This window comes from Cherax quadricarinatus, chromosome 4 (genome assembly GCF_038502225.1).
Source record: "Cherax quadricarinatus isolate ZL_2023a chromosome 4, ASM3850222v1, whole genome shotgun sequence".
Lineage (NCBI taxonomy): Eukaryota > Metazoa > Arthropoda > Malacostraca > Decapoda > Parastacidae > Cherax > Cherax quadricarinatus.
The window spans coordinates 71532920-71552642 of NC_091295.1; the positions used below are offsets into that span (position 1 = coordinate 71532920).

Below are 19723 nucleotides of genomic sequence, written 5' to 3' on the forward strand. Positions count from 1 at the left end.
GTTTGGGAGCAAAGGGAAAATTAGGTAAGATTATAAGAGAATTATGACAGTGCTTAAGTAGGAATAGTTGGTAATACAGATATTATTAAAGAATAAGTATCTTATTATCAAATAATAAATTGTGAATGGGAGATCTGGGGGGAAGATGATACAAATTGAGTCACACAAGAAACTGTGTTGGACACACAGGATAATGAGGTGGTAAATACTATCCAGGAGGTGACAGTACAGGGATTAATTCAATAATGGCATAATATACCACAACGTAGTACAAAGATTTGGTTACTAATATCAGTCAGATTCTGTAATGTTTATGTCATGAAGTAAGTTTAATGGTTCATTTTCATTTGTAATATAGTACACACGGCCTACATTTGTTTTTCTTACTAGAATTTGTCCATCACGTACAAAGCACTGGTAAATTTTATCATTATTCTCACGTTTCAGTTTTCTCACTCTGTACAGGAGGTTCTGTAGTTTTCTTGTGAGACACTCATTTATGTACGTATATATCTTTTTTTATTTAATAGATGAACTTGTTAGATCTTTTTATCTGTCTTGTGTGTGAAATCTGAGCATAACACTTTTTCTCCCTTGGTTCCCTAGTAACCGTGATCTTTTATTTCCAACACTGGCACACTAACATGTAGTTGGTCTTGTATGATCTGAAGAGTTGTAGCTTTGCAGTTGGTATGGTTTAATTCACTAGAAAGAGTGGACTGTTAATCACTACTACATTGGCTAGCTTATCTCGCTCTGCCTTATCATCTTGGTAAGCAAAATAATTGTTCAATTGGGTATCCATGATGATTTAGTTGCCACTATTGAGACTGTCCTCACAGATCAAGTGGCCAGGAGAAGAAAACATAGACCTTCCCCTATAACTGACAATAAAAACCAATGTAAATACTATAATGATCCACAGCCAGGCAATCTAACACATGCAGCAGCTGGGAGGATTGGTAAAGCATACCGTGAATGTAGAACCCCAGACCTGCTCAGAACGTTCCAAGCTGCACTAACAAATGCAAGGAATAGAAAGCAAGAACTTAGGCAACAGGAATGGGAACAATTTGTTAGTAGATTAAATAGGTCCACCCCTTTAAGTTTGGCTTGGAAAGGTATAAATAAAATAACCAGGAAAAAGACTGGCAATGTTGCTCATCCCTTTCCTCTCAGAAAAGCAAATGACCTCATAAATGACTGGTCCAAAACATCCAGGCATGAAAACCTTCCATCTCATATTAAAACAAATTTAGAGAGTTCTTCTGAAGAAATGTTGAAACTTGGTTAATTTTATGAGCCAAAATATTAATGAGAGTGACTGCCTCTTCACCGAGACGCTGAATGACCCAGATGGGTTCAGTGCTATAATTTAATTATTTTTTTTTTTCTTCACCGAGTATAAATTAGATAATGCATTAACTAAAGGTCGATCAACTGCTCCTGGAGAGGATGGTATAACCTATGATATTCTCAGAACTCTAAGGCAAGTGCCTGATAACCCTTTGTTGGCACTGTATAATCGCAGTTACATTGAGGGCATTCTTTCTACTTCCTGGACCAATAGTCTCATTGTGCCTATCCCTAAGCCCCAACAGCCTGATACATTTAGGCCGATCTCCTTAACTAGTTGTCTTTGTAAAACTTTTGAAAGAATGATGCTTAACAGACTGTACTACAGAATCAGACAGCAACTTTCCCCCTACCTCTGTGGGTTCATGAAAGGTAAAAGTGTGCAGAACTGTATTTCCACCTTTCTCACTGCACACACTTCTACTAGTTTTACCACATTTCTTGATCTAAAATCTGCATTTGATATTGCAAACAGAACTGTTATACTACATGAACTAGCCAAAATGAATACTGGTGGAAGCTTACTCTGCTGGATAATAGGATACCTGTCAAATAGAGTATCCTCTGTCCTCTACCAAGGCTTTAGAAGCGAGTCTAAAGAAATGGCCTTAGGTACACTGCAGGGAGGAGTTCTCAGCCCCATGCTATTTAATATTCTGATTAATGCTCTCCTAAATGCTCTACCTGCCTCACCTAAACATATAGCTATAAGATATGCTGATGACATCATGATCCACACAACAAGGCATAAGATGATGAGTACCATTCTTAATGAAGTTCAACCAATTTGTAATCGACTAGGCCTGGAGTTACCTGGAGTTTACCTGGAGAGAGTTCCAGGGGTCAACGCCCCCGTGGCCCGGTCTGTGACCAGGCCTCCTGGTGGATCAGAGCCTGATCAACCAGGCTGTTACTGCTGGCTGCACGCAAACCAACGCACGAGCCACAGCCCAGCTGGTCAGGAACCGACTTTAGGTGCTTGTCCAGTGCCAGCTTGAAGACTGCCAGGGGTCTGTTGGTAATCCCCCTTATGTATGCTGGGAGGCAGTTGAACAGTCTCGGGCCCCTGACACTTATTGTAGGGTCTCTTAACGTGCTAGTGACACCCCTGCTTTTCATTGGGGGGATGTTGCATCGTCTGCCAAGTCTTTTGCTTTCGTAGCGAGTGATTTTCGTGTGCAAGTTCGGTACTAGTCCCTCTAGGATTTTCCAGGTGTATATAATCATGTATCTCTCCCGCCTGCGTTCCAGGGAATACAGGTTTAGGAACCTCAAGCGCTCCCAGTAATTGAGGTGTTTTATCTCCGTTATGCGCACCGTGAAGGTTCTCTGTACATTTTCTAGGTCAGCAATTTCACCTGCCTTCAAAGGTGCTGTTAGTGTGCAGCAATATTCCAGCCTAGGTAGAACAAGTGACCTGAAGAGTGTCATCATGGGCTTGGCCTCCCTAGTTTTGAAGGTTCTCATTATCCATCCTGTCATTTTTCTAGCAGATGCGATTGATACAATGTTATGGTCCTTGAAGGTGAGATCCTCCGACATGATCACTCCCAGGTCTTTGACACTGGTGTTTCGCTCTATTTTGTGGCCAGAATTTGTTTTGTACTCTGATGAAGATTTAATTTCCTCGTGTTTACCATATCTGAGTAATTGAAATTTCTCATCGTTGAACTTCATATTGTTTTCTGCAGCCCACTGAAAGATTTGGTTGATGTCCGCCTGGAGCCTTGCAGTGTTTGCAATGGAAGACACTGTCATGCAGATTCAGGTGTCATCTGCAAAGGAAGACACGGTGCTGTGGCTGACATCCTTGTCTATGTCAGATATGAGGATGAGGAACAAGATGGGAGCGAGTACTGTGCCTTGTGGAACAGAGCTTTTCACCGTAGCTGCCTCGGACTTTACTCTGTTGACGACTACTCTGTGTTCTGTTAGTGAGGAAATTATAGATCCATCGACCGACTTTTCCTGTTGTTCCTTTAGCACGCATTTTGTGCGCTATTACGCCATGGTCACACTTGTCGAAGGCTTTTGCAAAGTCTGTATATATTACATCTGCATTCTTTTTGTCTTCTAGTGCATCTAGGACCTTGTCATAGTGATCCAATAGTTGAGAGAGACAGGAGTGACTTGTTCTAAACCCATGTTGCCCTGGGTTGTGTAACAGATGGGTTTCTAGATGGGTGGTGATCTTGCTTCTTAGGACCCTTTCAAAGATTTTTATGATATGGGATGTTAGTGCTATCGGTCTGTAGTTCTTTGCTGTTGCTTTACTGCCCCCTTTGTGGAGTGGGGCTATGTCTGTTGTTTTTAGTAACTGTGGGACGACCCCTGTGTCCATGCTCCCTCTCCATAGGATGGAAAAGGCTCGTGATAGGGGCTTCTTGCAGTTCTTGATGAACACGGAGTTCCATGAGTCTGGCCCTGGGGCAGAGTGCATGGGCATGTCATTTATCGCCTGTTCGAAGTCATTTGGCGTCAGGATAACATCGGATAGGCTTGTGTTAACCAAATTCTGTGGCTCTCTCAGAAAAAATTCATTTTGATCTTCGACTCTCAGTCTGGTTAGCAGCTTGCTAAAAACTGAGTCATATTGGGATTTGAGTAGCTCACTCATTTCCTTGCTGTCATCTGTGTAGGACCCATCTTGTTTAAGTAGGGGCCCAATACTGGACGTTGTTCTTGACTTTGATATTAACAAGCAAACGACATCCCCCACCATTAAAACTTACAATATCTTGGTGTAGATGTACCCTTTAACAAATCCACTATACTACAACTAAATAAGAAATGCAAAGATAGGCTAAATGCTGTTGCTGGCTACAACCCCAACTATGGTGCTAATGTGAGAATCGTGAGAATGATATACATAGCCTATGTTAGGTCCTTAATTGATTATGCTGCTCCCATGTTGATATTAGCTAGAGAAAGTTCTCTCCGACCCTTGGAGTTAATGCAAAATGAAGCTCTCAGAATTATTCTCGGTTGTCCCAAATCTACAAAGGTTCTTAATATGAGGAAGAACATAAGAACATAAGAAAGGAGGAACACTGCAGGAGGCCTGCTGGCCCATACTAGGCAGGTCCTTTACAATTCATCCCACTAACAAAACATTTGCCCAACCCAATTTTCAATGCCACCCAAGAAATAAGCTCTGATGTGAAAGTCCCACTCAAATCCAACCCCTCCCACTCATGTACTTATCCAACCTAGATTTGAAACTACCCAAAGTCCCAGCCTCAATAACCCAACTAGGTAGACTGTTCCACTCATCAACTACCCTATTTCCAAACCAATACTTTCCTATGTCCTTTCTAAATCTAAACTTATCTAATTTAAATCCATTACTGCGGGTTCTCTCTTGGAGAGACATCCTCAAGACCTTATTAATATCCCCTTTATTAATACCTATCTTCCACTTATACACTTCGATCAGGTCTCCCCTCATTCTTCGTCTAACAAGTGAATGTAACTTAAGAGTCTTCAATCTTTCTTCATAAGGAAGATTTCTAATGCTATGTATTAATTTAGTCATCCTACGCTGAATGTTTTCTAACGAATTTATGTCCATTTTGTAATACGGAGACCAGAACTGAGCTGCATAATCTAGGTGAGGCCTTACTAATGATGTATAAAGCTGCAGTATGACCTCTGGACTTCTGTTGCTTACACTTCTTGATATAAATCCCAGTAATCTATTTGCCTTATTACGTACGCTTAGGCATTGCTGTCTTGGTTTAAGGTTGCTGCTCACCATAACCCCCAAGTCCTTTTCGCAATCTGTATGGCTAAGTTCTACATCATTTAACTTATAAGTACTAGGGTTATGGGCACTCCCAAGCTTCAGAACCTTGCATTTATCTACATTGAACTGCATCTGCCACTTTTCTGACCAAGAATAGAGTTTGTTTAAATCCTCCTGAAGTTCCATAACATCTACGTTTGAATCAATTATCCTACCTATCTTTGTGTCATCGGCGAATTTGCTCATATCACTAGTAATTCCCTCATCAAGATCATTGATATATATTATAAACAACAACAGGCCCAAGACTGATCCCTGTGGAACGCCACTTGTTACAGATCCCCACTCGGATTTAACCCCATTTATGGACACTCTCTGCTTCCTGTCAGTGAGCCATGACTCGATCCACGAGAGCACTTTTCCCCCAATGCCATGAGCTGCCACTTTCTTTAACAGTCTATGGTGCGGAACTCTATCAAAAGCCTTACTAAAATCTAAGTAAATAATATCAAATTCTTTATTGTGGTCAACAGCCTCAAAAGCTTTAGTGAAGAAAGTTAATAAATTAGTTAGACAAGACCGGCCTCTTGTGAATCCATGCTGAGTATCATTAATCAAGCTATGCTTATCGAGATGGCTTCTTATAATCTCAGCTATAATTGACTCTAGTAATTTGCCTACAATTGAGGTCAGGCTTATTGGGCGGTAATTTGACGGTAACGACTTGTCCCCTGTTTTAAAAATAGGAATTACATTAGCCATCTTCCACATATCAGACACTACACCTGTTTGAAGAGATAAATTAAAAATATTAGTTAATGGTTCACAGAGTTCCATTTTGCATTCCTTAAGAACCCTTGAAAAAACCTCATCAGGACCCGGCGACTTATTTTGCTTCAGTCTGTCTATCTGCTTCACAACCATCTCACTAGTGACTGTGATGTTACATAATTTATCTTCTTCTAGCCCACTGTAAAAATTAATTACTGGAGTATTGTTAGTGTCTTCCTGTGTAAAAACTGAGAGAAAATAATTATTTAAAATCATGCACATTTCATTCTCTTTGTCAGTAAGGTGCCCATAGTTATTTTTAAGGGGACCTATCTTATCTCTAACTTTTGTTCTATAGACCTGGAAAAAACTTTTTGGGTTAGTTTTAGAATCCCTAGCAACTTTAATTTCATAGTCCCTTTTAGCTTTTCTTATCCCCTTTTTAATGTCCCTCTTAATGTCAATATACTGATTCATAAGATGACCCTCACCTCTTTTGATACGCCTATAAATTCCTTCCTTATGCCCTAGTAGATATTTGAGCCTATTATTCATCCATTTTGGGTCATTTCTATTTGATCTAATTTCTTTATATGGGATAAACGCTCTTTGAGCAGCATGTATAGTGTTCAGAAAACTGTCATATTGATAGCTCTCTTCGTTACCCCAGTCAACAGATGATAAGTGTTCTCTAAGCCCATCGTAATCTGCTAAGCGAAAATCTGGGACTGTTACCGAGTTATCACTACTATCGTACTTCCATTCAATGCTAAATGTAATTGATTTGTGGTTGCTAGCACCCAGTTCCTCTGAAATTTCTAAATTATTAACAAGGGATTCATTGTTTGCCATAACTAAGTCAAGCAGGTTATTTCCCCTTGTAGGTTCTGTCACAAACTGCTTCAAAACACAATTCTGAAATACTTCTAAGAAGTCGTATGATTCTAAATTCCCAGTCAAGAAATTCCAATCAACATGACTAAAGTTAAAGTCTCCTAGAATTACTACATTATCGTGCCTTGTGGCCTTAACAATTTCCTCCCATAGTAGTTTCCCTTGGTCCCTATCTAAGTTTGGGGGACGGTATATCACTCCTAAAATCAGTTTTTCATGCCCCTCTGAAAATTCTATCCAAACAGACTCTGTATGTGTTACTTCAGACTTAATACCCGTTTTTATGCAACAGTTCAAGCGATCTCGGACATACAATGCCACCCCACCCCCCTTCCCAATACTTCTATCTTCTTGGAACAATTTAAAACCCTGAATATGACATTCCGCAGGCATGTCCCGACTTTTTGAATTAAACCACGTCTCAGTTAAGGCAAATACATCAATGTTACCTGCACTAGCAACTAATCTCAACTCGTCCATCTTATTCCTAGCACTACGGCAATTAGCATAATAAACATTGAAAGACTCTCCTTTCTCTTTACCCTTCCTGCTCATTTCTATTTTTCTACTAAACCTATTACTGTCCTTATCACCCAAGGTCCCTGGCTTTTCAATATCTACCTCGTTCTAATTATTACTAGTTCCCCTAGAACTCGTAATATTACTACACTGGGACTTCACTGTTTTCCTGCCAAAACCCATACCACTAACTATTCCTAGTTTAAAGTCCTAACTGCTCCCTCCACTGCAGTTGCCAGTGCTCCCACCCCACACCTAGATAAGTGAACCCCATCCCTGGCATACATGTCATTTCTGCCATAGAAGAGGTCCCAGTTGTCAATGAATGTTACCGCATTTTCCTTACAGTATTTGTCCAGCCAGCAATTGACACCAATTGCCCTGGACAACCATTCATTTCCAACTCCCCTCCTTGGCAAAATACCACATATGAGAGAGGGTTCCCACCCTTACTCCTAATTATTTCTATTGCTGACCTATACCTGCTAATCAGGTCTTCACTCCTACGTCTGCCAACATCGTTGCCTCCAGCACTGAGACAGATAATAGGATTGCTCCCATTACCTCTCATGATGTCATCCAGACGGCTAACAATATCCTCCATCCCAGCCCCAGGAAAGCAAACTCTCTGTCTCCTACTCCTGTCCTTCACGCAGAACGCCCTATCCATATACCTAACTTGGCTATCCCCAACAACAACAATATTCGTACCTTCCTTGGTGTCGTACGTCGTGACGTTCCCAGGAAGGAGCTTGGCATTTCTAGTATCAGTGATAGGATTGTTGAGATTAACACTGTACTCGGTATTAGAATGTTAAGAAATGAATCAGACACTGTCACAATGAACCTTACTAAGTGTCTAGAAGTAAATGCACACAGATCTAAATGGATTGTGAAAACATGCATTTGCATTAAGTTTTATAACCTGCACTGTAGGCAACAAGAGCATTTCACCCTTCCATGGAAGATGTGTTCATTTAATATCACATACCTGCAAGTCCCTCCCAAGAAACTCATTGCTAGTAATCCCTTCCTTAAATCACTTGTTAGAGCAACTGCTCAAGAAGAAATTTCTCGCCTAGCTGGTAGTAATAAGTTATCACAAGTAATGTACACTGATGGATCTCAACAGGATTCTGGCAGGGCTGCATCTGCTCTTGTTGCCACCTCCCTAGTTAATAATGATAATAAACTTGTTGAACTAGGCATAAGAATTAACAACTGGGCATCTGGAGTTTACATCTACATTGCAAACTGAACTGTTTGCAATCCTAATGGCGCTAAAGCTAACTTATGACACTGAGCTTGACTCTATCATCATTACTGATTCTATGTCATCACTAAATGCTCTTAATTAATATAATGACTCCAACAACATGCTCATTGGAGAACCCAGGTATAGATACTCAAAAATCAGGGACAAAGGAATTAATGTACAATTGCTATGGATCCCATCACACATTGGATTACTCCTTCATGATAAAGTTGATGTGTTAGCCAAGAAGAGTACCCAGAAGAAGAATGTATCTAGCATTAGGAATAATATTAGGAATGTGTCTAGCATTAGGAATAATATTAGGAGAGAAGTAAATAATGAAAATTATTGTTATAAGAATGCAGTTAGAAGCCTGAATAGATCTATAACCCACTATAACATGAACATAGATAAGTATGTTTATGGAACAACTTGCAATGTGAACAGACTGACTGATGTTGTAGTGGCCAGGCTTAGGCTTGGTTACAAGTACTGACTGATGTTGTAGTGGCCAGGCTTAGGCTTAGTTACAAGTACTGACTGATGTTGTATTGGCCAGGCTTAGGCTTGGTTACAAGTACTTCTGGCAGTTTGGGAGACACACAGATGATGATCAAACTAAATGTAAATTATGTGATCAGGCATATGGTCACTCTCTTGAACACTATGTGCTTAATTGTCCACTTATTGAGGAATACAGAGACAGACAGTATAATAACCTATGTGACATGTCAAGATATCTTATTAATGAAAAAAAGATACCAGATAAACTAAGCAAATTTCCTAAATTTGCTTGTAACAGATAGGTGAACTACAGATATGTAGATATAAATCCATATGTATTCCTGTTAACCCTTTGGGGCCTAGTTCCTAGGCCTTTTGTGTATCCATATGCTCTTGCGCTACCGTCTACAGGATGGATATGGAGTGCACAATAAACTAGCCACTTCGGTGGCAAAATCTTAAAAAAAAATCTGGTATTGTGCCTATGGGTCCTGTCACAACTATCAAGAAAGCATTTTAGTTCAGGGTAAATATTGGAATTTATGGTTCTGTAAATGTAGGTTGCACAGTAGTAAGTGTGGATGTTCTGAACAGTTTAGGTCTTTGATGAGTGAGGGTGTGTGTGTTGCCTAGTATTGGATTGCCTGATAATTCTTACTGTCGCTTTTTGCTGGGTTATTATTGGCTTTAGGTGGGTTGCTGCTGTTGATCCCCAGGCACAAATGGCATATGTGAGGTAGGGATAGATGAATGAATAGTACAGTGTGAGTTGGGCTGATTGTGGTACACAGTACCACAATCAGAAAAGAAAGGTCAGCTGACAATTAGTGGCTGTAGCCACTAATTGTGAACCTACTGTCTCCCCCACCCCAACAGCTTTCATGGCATCTCTCACAACCATGTAGTCTATAAAACTAAGATAAATTGTAATGAACGACTGTCAATGGATAAACTGGTAGACTCCAAATAATAATAGATGGGGACGAACCCTGGTCCATGGAGGAAGCAGGTCAGGGGGATGGTTGAAAAATTATCCTATTAGAACACTGGTGGCTGAATGGTTAAAGCAATGGACCTACTACCCATTCAGACCAATTTTCAAGTCCCTTTCCATTATTCTGTTTATTCACTGGCAGTCATTTATTATGCCATACCCTAGTTTATTATATATTACGCACACACAAGGCCAGGAGCTCTGACTTGACCCCTGCAACCACCCCAATTCCCCCCCCCCACACCACAGTACACACCTGGTGAAGCACTTCAAAAAATTAGATAAAGTGTAAAGGTTTGCAACAAGGTTAGTTCCAGAGCTAAGGGGAATGTCCTGCAAAGAAAAGTTAAGGGAAATCGGCCTGACAACACTGGAGGACAAGAGGGTCAGGGGGATACATGATAATGACATACAAAAATACTGCGAGGAATAGATAAGGTGTACAGAGACAGGATGTTCCAGAGAGGGGACACAGACACAAGGGAAGTTGAAGACTCAGATGAGTCAAAGGGATGTTAGGAAGTATTTCTTCAGTCAGAGTTGTCAGGAAGTGGAATTGTCCGGCAAGTGATGTAGTTTACCTGGAGAGGGTTTCGGGGGTTAACGCCCCCACAGCCTGGTCTGAGACCAGGCCTCATGGTGGATCAGGGTCTGATCAACCAGGCTGTTACTGCTGGCCACACACAAGCTGACATACAAACCACAGCCCGGTTGGTCAAGTACTGACTTAAGGTGCCTGTGGCCTGGTGGCTAAAGCTCCTGCTTCACACACGGAGGGCCCGGGTTCGGGTGGAAACATTTCGACACGTTTCCATACACCTGTTGTCCTGTTCACCTAGCAGCAAATAGGTACCTGGGTGTTAGTCGACTGGTGTGGGTCGCATCCTGGGGGACAAGGTTAAGGACCCCAATGGAAATAAGTTAGACAGTCCTCGATGACGCACTGACTTTCTTGGGTTATCCTGGGTGGCTAACTCTCCGGGGTTAAAAATCCGAACGAAATCTCATCTTATCTCTGTCCAGTGCTTTCTTGAAGACAGCCAGGGGTCTATTGGTAATCCCCCTTACGTATGATGGGAGGCAACTGAACAGTCTTGGGCCCCAGACACTTATTGTGTTGTCTCTCAGTGTACTCGTGGCGCCCCTGCTTTTCATCGGGGGAATGTTGCATCTCCTGCCGAGTCTTCTGCTTTCATAGGGAGTGATTTTCGTGTGCAGGTTTGGTACCAATCCCTCCAGGACCTTCAAAGTGTATATTATCATGTATCTCTCTCACCTAGGTTTGAGGGAATACAGATCAAGGACCTTCAGCTGTTCCCAGTAGCTTAGGTGCCTTATCATACTTATGTGTGCTGTGAAAGTTCTTTGTACACTTTCCAGGTCTGCAATGTTACCAGCCTTGAAGGGGGCCATTAGTGTACAGCAGTATTCCAGCCTAGAGAGCACAAGCAATTTGAAGAGAATCATCATGGGCTTGGCATCCCTAGTTTTGAAGGTTCTCATTATCCATCCTATCATTTTCCTAGCGGATGAGGTAGATACAATGTTGTGGTCTTTGAAGGCGAAATGCTCTGACATTATCACTCCTAAGTCCTTCACATTACTTTTCCGTTCTATTGTATGGTTAAAATTTGTCGTATACTCTGACACATTTTTAATTTCTTCAAGTTTCCCATATCTGAGTAGTTGAAATTTCTCCTCGTTGAACTTTCATATTGTTCTGAGTGGTCCATTCGAAGATTTGGTTGATGTCTGCTTGGAGTCTCGCAGTGTCTTCGATGGAGGTCACTGTCATGGTAATCTGGGTGTTATCTGCAAAGGAAGACACAGAGCTATGGCTTACATCTCTGGCTATGTCAGAAATGAGGACGAGGAAAAGAATGGGAGCGAGTACTGTGCCTTGTGAAACAGAGCTTTTTACCGTGGCTGCCTGGGACTTTACTCTATTTACTATTACTCTTTGTGTTCTATTTATCAGAAAGTTGTAGATCCATCTACCAACTTTTTCTGTTATTCCTTTATCACGCATTTTGTGTGCTATTACACCATGGTCACACTTGTCAAAAGCTTTTGCAAAGTCTGTGTATACTACATCTGCATTTTGTTTATCCTCTACAGCATCCAGAACCTTGTCATAGTGGTCCAGTAGCTGGGACAGGCAGGAGCGACCTGCTCTAAACCCGTGTTGCCCTGGGTTGTGTAATTGATGGGTATCTAGGTGGTTGGCTATCTTGCTTCTTAGAACCTTCTCAAAGATTTTTATAATATGGGATGTTAGTGCTATCAGTCTGTAGTTCTTTGCAATTGCTTTACTGCCACCTTTGTGGAGTGGGGCTATGTCTGTTGTTTTTAGTGTGTGTGGGATGACCCATATCCATGCTCCCTCTCCATAAAATGCTGAAGGCACGCAACAGGTGCTTCTTGCAATTCTTGATGAACATGGAGTTCCACGAGTCTGGGCCTGGGGCAGACTGCATGGGCATGTCATTAACTGCCTCTTCAAAGTCTTGTGGAGTTAGAATAATATCCGAGATTTTTGGGATGACCAAATTTTGGGTTTTGTTCATAAAGAATTCATTTGGATTGTCGACCCTTAGTCTGGGCATTGGCTCACTGAACACTGAGTCAAATTGGGACTTTAGTATCTCACTCATTTCTTGGCTGTCATCTCTATGTCCCATCCTGCCTAAGCAGGGGCCCAATATTGGATGATGTTTTTCCTTTAGATCTGGCATAAGAGAAGAAGTTTTTTTTTTTTAATTTCCTTTATGGGTTTTAGTTCTTCCTGTGATTGTCTCCTATAAGATTCCTTCAGCTTAAGTTTGATATTTGCAGTTTCACTGACTAGTGCCTCCCTTCGTATTTCAGATATATTGGCTCCACTCAGCAGCTCTGCGACTCTTCGCCTTCGTCTGTAAAGGGAACGTCTCTCTCTTTCTAGTTTACATCTTCTCTTTCTTTGTCTTAATGGAATGTGTCTTGAGCAGGAGGCAGGAACCATACATAGTTTTAAGACGAAGTATGATTAAGCTCATGGAGCAGGGAGAGAGAGGACCTAGTAGTGACCAGTGAAGAGGCAGGGCCAGGAGCCGAGTCTCGACCCCTGCAACCACAATTAGGTGAGCACAATTAGGCGAGTACTGTACATACAGTACACTCCAGATATACCAAAAAAGTCTTAACTTCATTTACAGAAATATATGATACAAAGATTTATTTTGGGACCAACCCTCCTTGTGATGTACAAGTAAGTTTATTCAGGTATACACAATACAGTTACATAGAATTATCATACATAGCAGCATATGTGTAGACAACCTGGGATATCCCAAAAAAGTCAGAGTGACTTCTTTCCATTGGGGTCCTTTTACCTTATTATAATATATATAATAATAATATATAATTATAATATTATTATAATATTATAATATAGATAAGGCTAAAGAGGTTTTTGTGGCATTTATGGATTTGGAAAAGGCATATGACAGGGTGGATAGGGGGGCAATGTGGCAGATGTTGCAGGTGTATTTATTTATTTATTTATTTATTTATTTATTTCCAATTTGTGCACACATACAGAGGTACAAAAAAATACAGATAAGAGCAGTATGCCAAAGCCACTTATACTATGCATAGCATTACGGGCTGGCTTAAAATTAACTTAAGATTAACTAAGCAATGATTATTATTATTATTATAATCAAAAAGAAGCGCTAAGCCACAAGGACTATACAGCGCTGCTACTAAGCAATGATGAAATCAGTGATAAAACATTAATGTAAACAGATAACTATAAAGCACAAGTGAGTATTACAAAGACAGGTCATATGGTTGCATTCAGTTAGGTAGTGATTCTGTTAGGTAGTGTATTTAAAAAATAATAAAGTTAGATTGGGTTTTAGGTTTAACATTTATGTGATTATGGTGTAGGAGGTAGGTTACTGAAAGCAGCGAAGAGCTTTTACGAGGATAGTGAGGCTCAAGTTAGAGTATATAGGAAAGAGGAAAATTATTTCCCAGTAAAAGTAGGCCTTAGACAAGGATGTGTGATGTCACCGTGGTTGTTTAATATATTTATAGATGGGGTTGTAAGAGAAGTAAATGCGAGGGTCTTGGCAAGAGGCGTGGAGTTAAAAGATAAAGAATCACACAAAGTGGGAGTTGTCACAGTTGCTCTTTGCTGATGACACTGTGCTCTTGTGGGATTCTGAAGAGAAGTTGCAGAGGTTGGTGGGTGAATTTGGTAGGGTATGCAAAAGAAGAAAATTAAAAGTGAATACAGGAAAGAGTAAGGTTATGAGGATAACAAAAAGATTAGGTGATGAAAGATTGGATATCAGATTGGAGGGAGAGAGTATGGAGGAGGTGAATGTATTCAGATATCTGGGAGTGGACGTGTCAGCGGATGGGTCTATGAAAGAAGAGGTGGATCATAGAACTGATGAGGGGAAAAGGGTGAGCAGTGCACTTAGGAGTCTGTGGAGACAAAGAACTTTGTCCTCGTTGGGTAAGACACATATGCAACAGTTAGGTATCTTTATTTTGAAACGTTTCGCCTACACAGTAGGCTTCTTCAGTCGAGTACAGAAAAGTTGATAGAAGCAGAAGATACTTGAAGACGATGTAATCAGTCCATCACCCTTAAAGTTTTGAGGTGGTCAGTCCCTCAGTCTGGAGAAGAGCATTGTTCCATTGTCTGAAACAATATGAAGTTGAAGTGACAGAATGGGGCCTTATATAGTGCCAGGAGGTGAGACGTAGGTTGGTTTGGGAGGGCAGGTCCCTCTCAAACCCAGCCGTTCTCACTAGTAGAGGTTGTCGAAGTTGATGGTCTGTACCAAGATACCCTTGTGTTGCAGTGTCTGACAGAATGAACATTAAAATGGTATAAAATACCGACAGATTGTTAGGTAAGACACATATGCAACAGTTAGGTATCTTTATTTTGAAACGTTTCGCCTACACAGTAGGCTTCTTCAGTCGAGTACAGAAAAGTTGATAGAAGCAGAAGATACTTGAAGACGATGTAATCAGTCCATCACCCTTAAAGTTTTGAGGTGGTCAGTCCCTCAGTCTGGAGAAGAGCATTGTTCCGTTATGTGAAACAATATTAAGTAGAAGTGACAGAATGGGGCCTTATATAGTGCCTGGAGGTGAGACGTAGGTTGCTTTGGGAGGGCAGGTCCCTGTACTCGACTGAAGAAGCCTACTGTGTAGGCGAAACGTTTCAAAATAAAGATACCTAACTGTTGCATATGTGTCTTACCTAACAATCTGTCGGTATTTTATACCATTTTAATGTTCATTCTGTCAGACACTGCAACACAAGGGTATCTTGGTACAGACCATCAACTTCGACAACCTCTACTAGTGAGAACGGCTGGGTTTGAGAGGGACCTGCCCTCCCAAACCAACCTACGTCTCACCTCCTGGCACTATATAAGGCCCCATTCTGTCACTTCAACTTCATATTGTTTCAGACAACGGACAATGAATTCCAGATTTTAGGGAATTTTATGTGCATTGAGTTTTTGCATAGCGTGAGATGGACACGAGGAACATCAAAGAGTGATCTGTGCCTTGTGTTATGGTCATGTGTTCTGTTGAGGTTGGTAAGATGTTTCAGGGGAGGGTTTATGTCAGAGTTAAGTGTTCTATGTATGTAGTAGGTGCAGTAATAAGTATGGATGTTTTGTATTGTGAGTAGGTTTAGAGTTTTGAATATTGGTGGAGTGTGTTGTCTGGAGTGGGAATTTGTTATCATTCTGACTGCAGCCTTTTGTTGAGTGATTAGTGGTCTGAGATGGTTTATTGTTGTTGAGCCCCATGTTGAGCTTGGGATTTTATTGACAACTGTTTGGGGTTACCCCTTTACTGGTATAGTATGTTTGAAGCTTATCAGAGTCTGTGTTAAAGGTATTTGATGCAGCTAGTAGTTTACTTACTAGTGTTGATGCAACAGATGTGTAGTAGGAATTAAAGCAATTTGCCACCTTAGTTGTTTCGTGACATACCTCATTATCGATAGTGAGTACTATGTTAGACCTATCTACTGGCTTATGGCTATACCCAAACTGTTTTAGTTGTTGCCAGAGCTTTCTGGGGTTATGCTTATACTCTTCAATTTTTGAGCAGTAGTGCTTTGCCTTTGCTCCTTTTATAAGTCTCTGTGCTCTGTTCCTCACCCTTTGGAATTCATTTAGTGCTGCAATATCCTGTCTGTTTGCTTTAAATCTTTTTAGCAGCTGGTCTCTGAATTTCATATTATCTAATATCTCAGTAGTCATCCAGGGTTCAGTTCTTCGTTTAATCCTAACCTCTTTAACTGGTGCAATATTATCAAGGATGGTAGTGAACATTGTTTTGAATTTTTCCCAGGCATCGTTTATGTCTGTGCAACTTGTTATCTCTGTCCAGTCACAATTGTGTAGCCTATTTACCAGTGTTTCTTTACTGTAGTTTCTAGTTGACCTCATTTTTATTGTCCTGTGTAGGCCTACCCTATCCCTAGTGATTTTCCTGGTGCAGTAAATGATGAAATGATCACTAAGGCCTGTGGTAATGACGCCTGACTGACTAATGTTCTCAGAGCGGTTACAAAGTATGTGGTCAATTACAATAAAATCGTCAAGAAAAAATCTAACCATATTATTAAATTTGTTGATTATACAAATATTTACAAAGAAAGTGAGCATTAATTCCATGCAGAATGACGCAAACAAACTTTGTAAATGGTCAAGCTTACAAATGCTAGTCAGAATATTGAAATAAATGAAATGGACTTCATAGGTATCTAGCAAGGAATGTAGCCTTGTTACCACCGTATAAAGAAAATGGATGAAGGTGCACGAGTCCACCAGCAGGTATATACACTAAGAGGTGCTTATGTCTGTATATACTGGCTGTGTACAGGTGACATGCAGCCTTAGTGACCCTCTTGCAATCAACAGGTTTTAAACTTATACTCTGTAACAGTCAATGAAATCAGAGTAGCAGAAGAGAGTGGATGTGACAAGAGCTACGGTCAACAACGTGGCATCACCTACAATGATTTGACATTACTAGAAAAATCTTAAGCAACAAAAAGTCATCCTGGAACAAAAATTAAGTTTAGAACTACAGGATTAATAAGTCATCAATTCAGCATGACAGGGTTCATCTCGATGCAAAGATACTGAAAGTTCAACGAGATAAACCCGGACCCCAGATAACTTTTTTTATTAGGTTTAGCGCTTCTCCATTGCAATAAAAAGGAAGGTGGGTGTTACCTGAGCGATCTCGAACTTCCTCCTGAAGAAGGCAGGTATCTTCCAGGGTGAGCTGGGGCGTTGTGGTGGTGGAGGGTGGTGGCGGGGAGAGCCATGATGGCCTGCCCCACCTCTGCTACTCCAGCTCCGTGATACATACCGACCCACCACCCCCACCCCAGACATCCTGCAAAGAAATAAATACTTTAATATTTTGTCCCATAATAATAATATCTACATTTAGCCTAGAGTCATCCACACCAACATATGTCCTTGGGTAGCGAGTACAACGTCCAGTTCTGCTGGATGCGCTACTCTTAAGGATTGTGTGGTCCCGTGGATTAAGGCGTCATGAGTTTTCGCCCACCATTAGGCAGGCCAAAGCAGCATGGGTTCGACTCCTTGGCTAGTCGCAGTGTTGTTATTGATGTACATGGTACACAGGCCTAGCTGACATCAATGACATACAGTGGACCCCCGGTTAACGAACTTTTTTCATTCCAGTAGTATGTTCAGGTGCCAGTACTGACCGAATTTTTTCCCATAAGGAATATTGTGAAGTAGATTAGTCCATTTCAGACCCCCAAACATACACGTACAAACGCACTTACATAAATACACTTACATAATTGGTCGCATTTGGAGGTGATCGTTAAGCGGGGGTCCACTGTACTACTAGTATATAGAATGCCCCCCTTGTTATGCAGAGCATTTCGGACAAGTAGATAAATTTTGTCCCCACACCAGCCGACTAAAACCCAAGTACCTATTTTACTGTGATAGGTGAACATGGACAGCAGGTGTCTTAAGGAAACATGTCCTGTTTCCACCCATACCGGGGATCGAACCACTGACCTCAATGTATGAGCTGAGTGCTATTAGATGTGTTGTTTCCATACATGAGAGCAGTATGTATACAGTGTGTCAGATACTGACTCACTGAAAATCGTCAACGCTAATATTTAACTGCATTATAAACTATTGACACACTCTGCCTTATTCATATTGCGTTGAGTGAGGTACAGGGGGCTGGGGTTATGCAATACGGGGATCTCTTGGATCAGCGTGGACTGGTAAGCTATCATAAGACCTCAGTTTATTAATGATCAAAGGTTCCACTACGTGGGTACTTGTAGGAATATGACCAGCATCAGTACAAATGACTCACCTGACAGGTGTCAAATATTCATCACTGATGTGGGTTACCTGATCACAAGACGCTCGCTGCTATTGGCTGGTGTGAGACCTAATTTGCTATTTTTTTATCGAATAAACAGTGATATTTATTTGTATTCCGTAACTGAAGACTGTTTCGTCTGACTGGCTTCAATTACTATTATGGGGAGCGCTAAACCTGTAGGGATTATACAGCACCTGGGGGGGGGATGTGGAAGGTATTCAGGCTTAATTCAGGGAACTGGAGCACAGATCACAATTCCCTAGATCAAGAGCCCTCACCAGCATCAAGGAACCTCCCTTGAGGGGTGACTGACTTCAAGATATTATGGACAATTAATTCTACAAGTAGAAATACACTAAGTTTAGTCTAAGCAAATGCAAATTTGAAATTTTACCCGAAACTCTGGATTCAGATCAATTACTAAAGAATGCCTTTTCTGATCGGTTTCAAACTTCCATTATTATGATCTATTGGTTCCTTTGATATAAACAGGAAAAAAAACTCAGAAGTAATATAAACAGAAGGGAACAATCTAAAAACAGGTTATTTTTAACCACTGTGAACACCGGGATGAATCATCACATAGAAGTGAAGACTAGAGGAGTCACCCTCCAGTACTGACCAGTGACTGCCTTACAGGAGTCACCCTCCAGTACTGACCAGTGACTGCCTTACAGGAGTCACCCTCCAGTACTGACCAGTGACTGCCTTACAGGAGTCACCCTCCAGTACTGACCAGTGACTGCCTTACAGGAGTCACCCTCCAGTACTGACCAGTGACTGTCTTAATTGTTAATACATCAACACGTACATGCACACGCATATATATGTATATGAATATACATGCTTACGTATGCACATGAATACATAGTGATGTGTGTATACGCACGAGTTCATACATAACACAAGAATACATATGCATATAGATATGAACATTCATACATCTACAAATTTGTACATACATGCCCTAATGCATGTACACAAAGTATACATACATACGTATGTATGTTCGCATATATATGCAAACATACATAAGCATATGAATGCATATGCAAATGCGTATATACGCACATGGATACATACGTATACATACAGTAGTTACATATTTTTATTACCGCATTAGAAATTTCATCACCGCCTTCCATTATTCCTTTTACGTGTACTGAGGTAGGGACGGCTGGGCTTCTGAAATATACAGGGATACCTTTCTGAAATACAGGGATACCTTTCTGAAATACAGGGATACCTTTCTGAAATA

The 19723-nt window shown here is 40.9% G+C and overlaps 1 protein-coding gene across 2 annotated transcripts in view; it reads right to left on the reverse strand.

Annotated features, from left to right (window-relative positions):
* Nrt (Neurotactin) overlaps positions 1-17501 on the reverse strand; it is a 61700-nt gene extending 44199 nt beyond the window's left edge. For both annotated transcript variants that reach the window (XM_070097657.1, XM_070097653.1), the window contains exon 1: positions 17307-17501. In XM_070097657.1, the coding sequence (XP_069953758.1) occupies positions 17307-17471 (165 nt within the window). In that variant the 5' untranslated portion in view covers positions 17472-17501. The remainder of the gene's footprint in view (positions 1-17306) is intronic.
* Positions 17502-19723: the final 2222 nt, after the last annotated feature.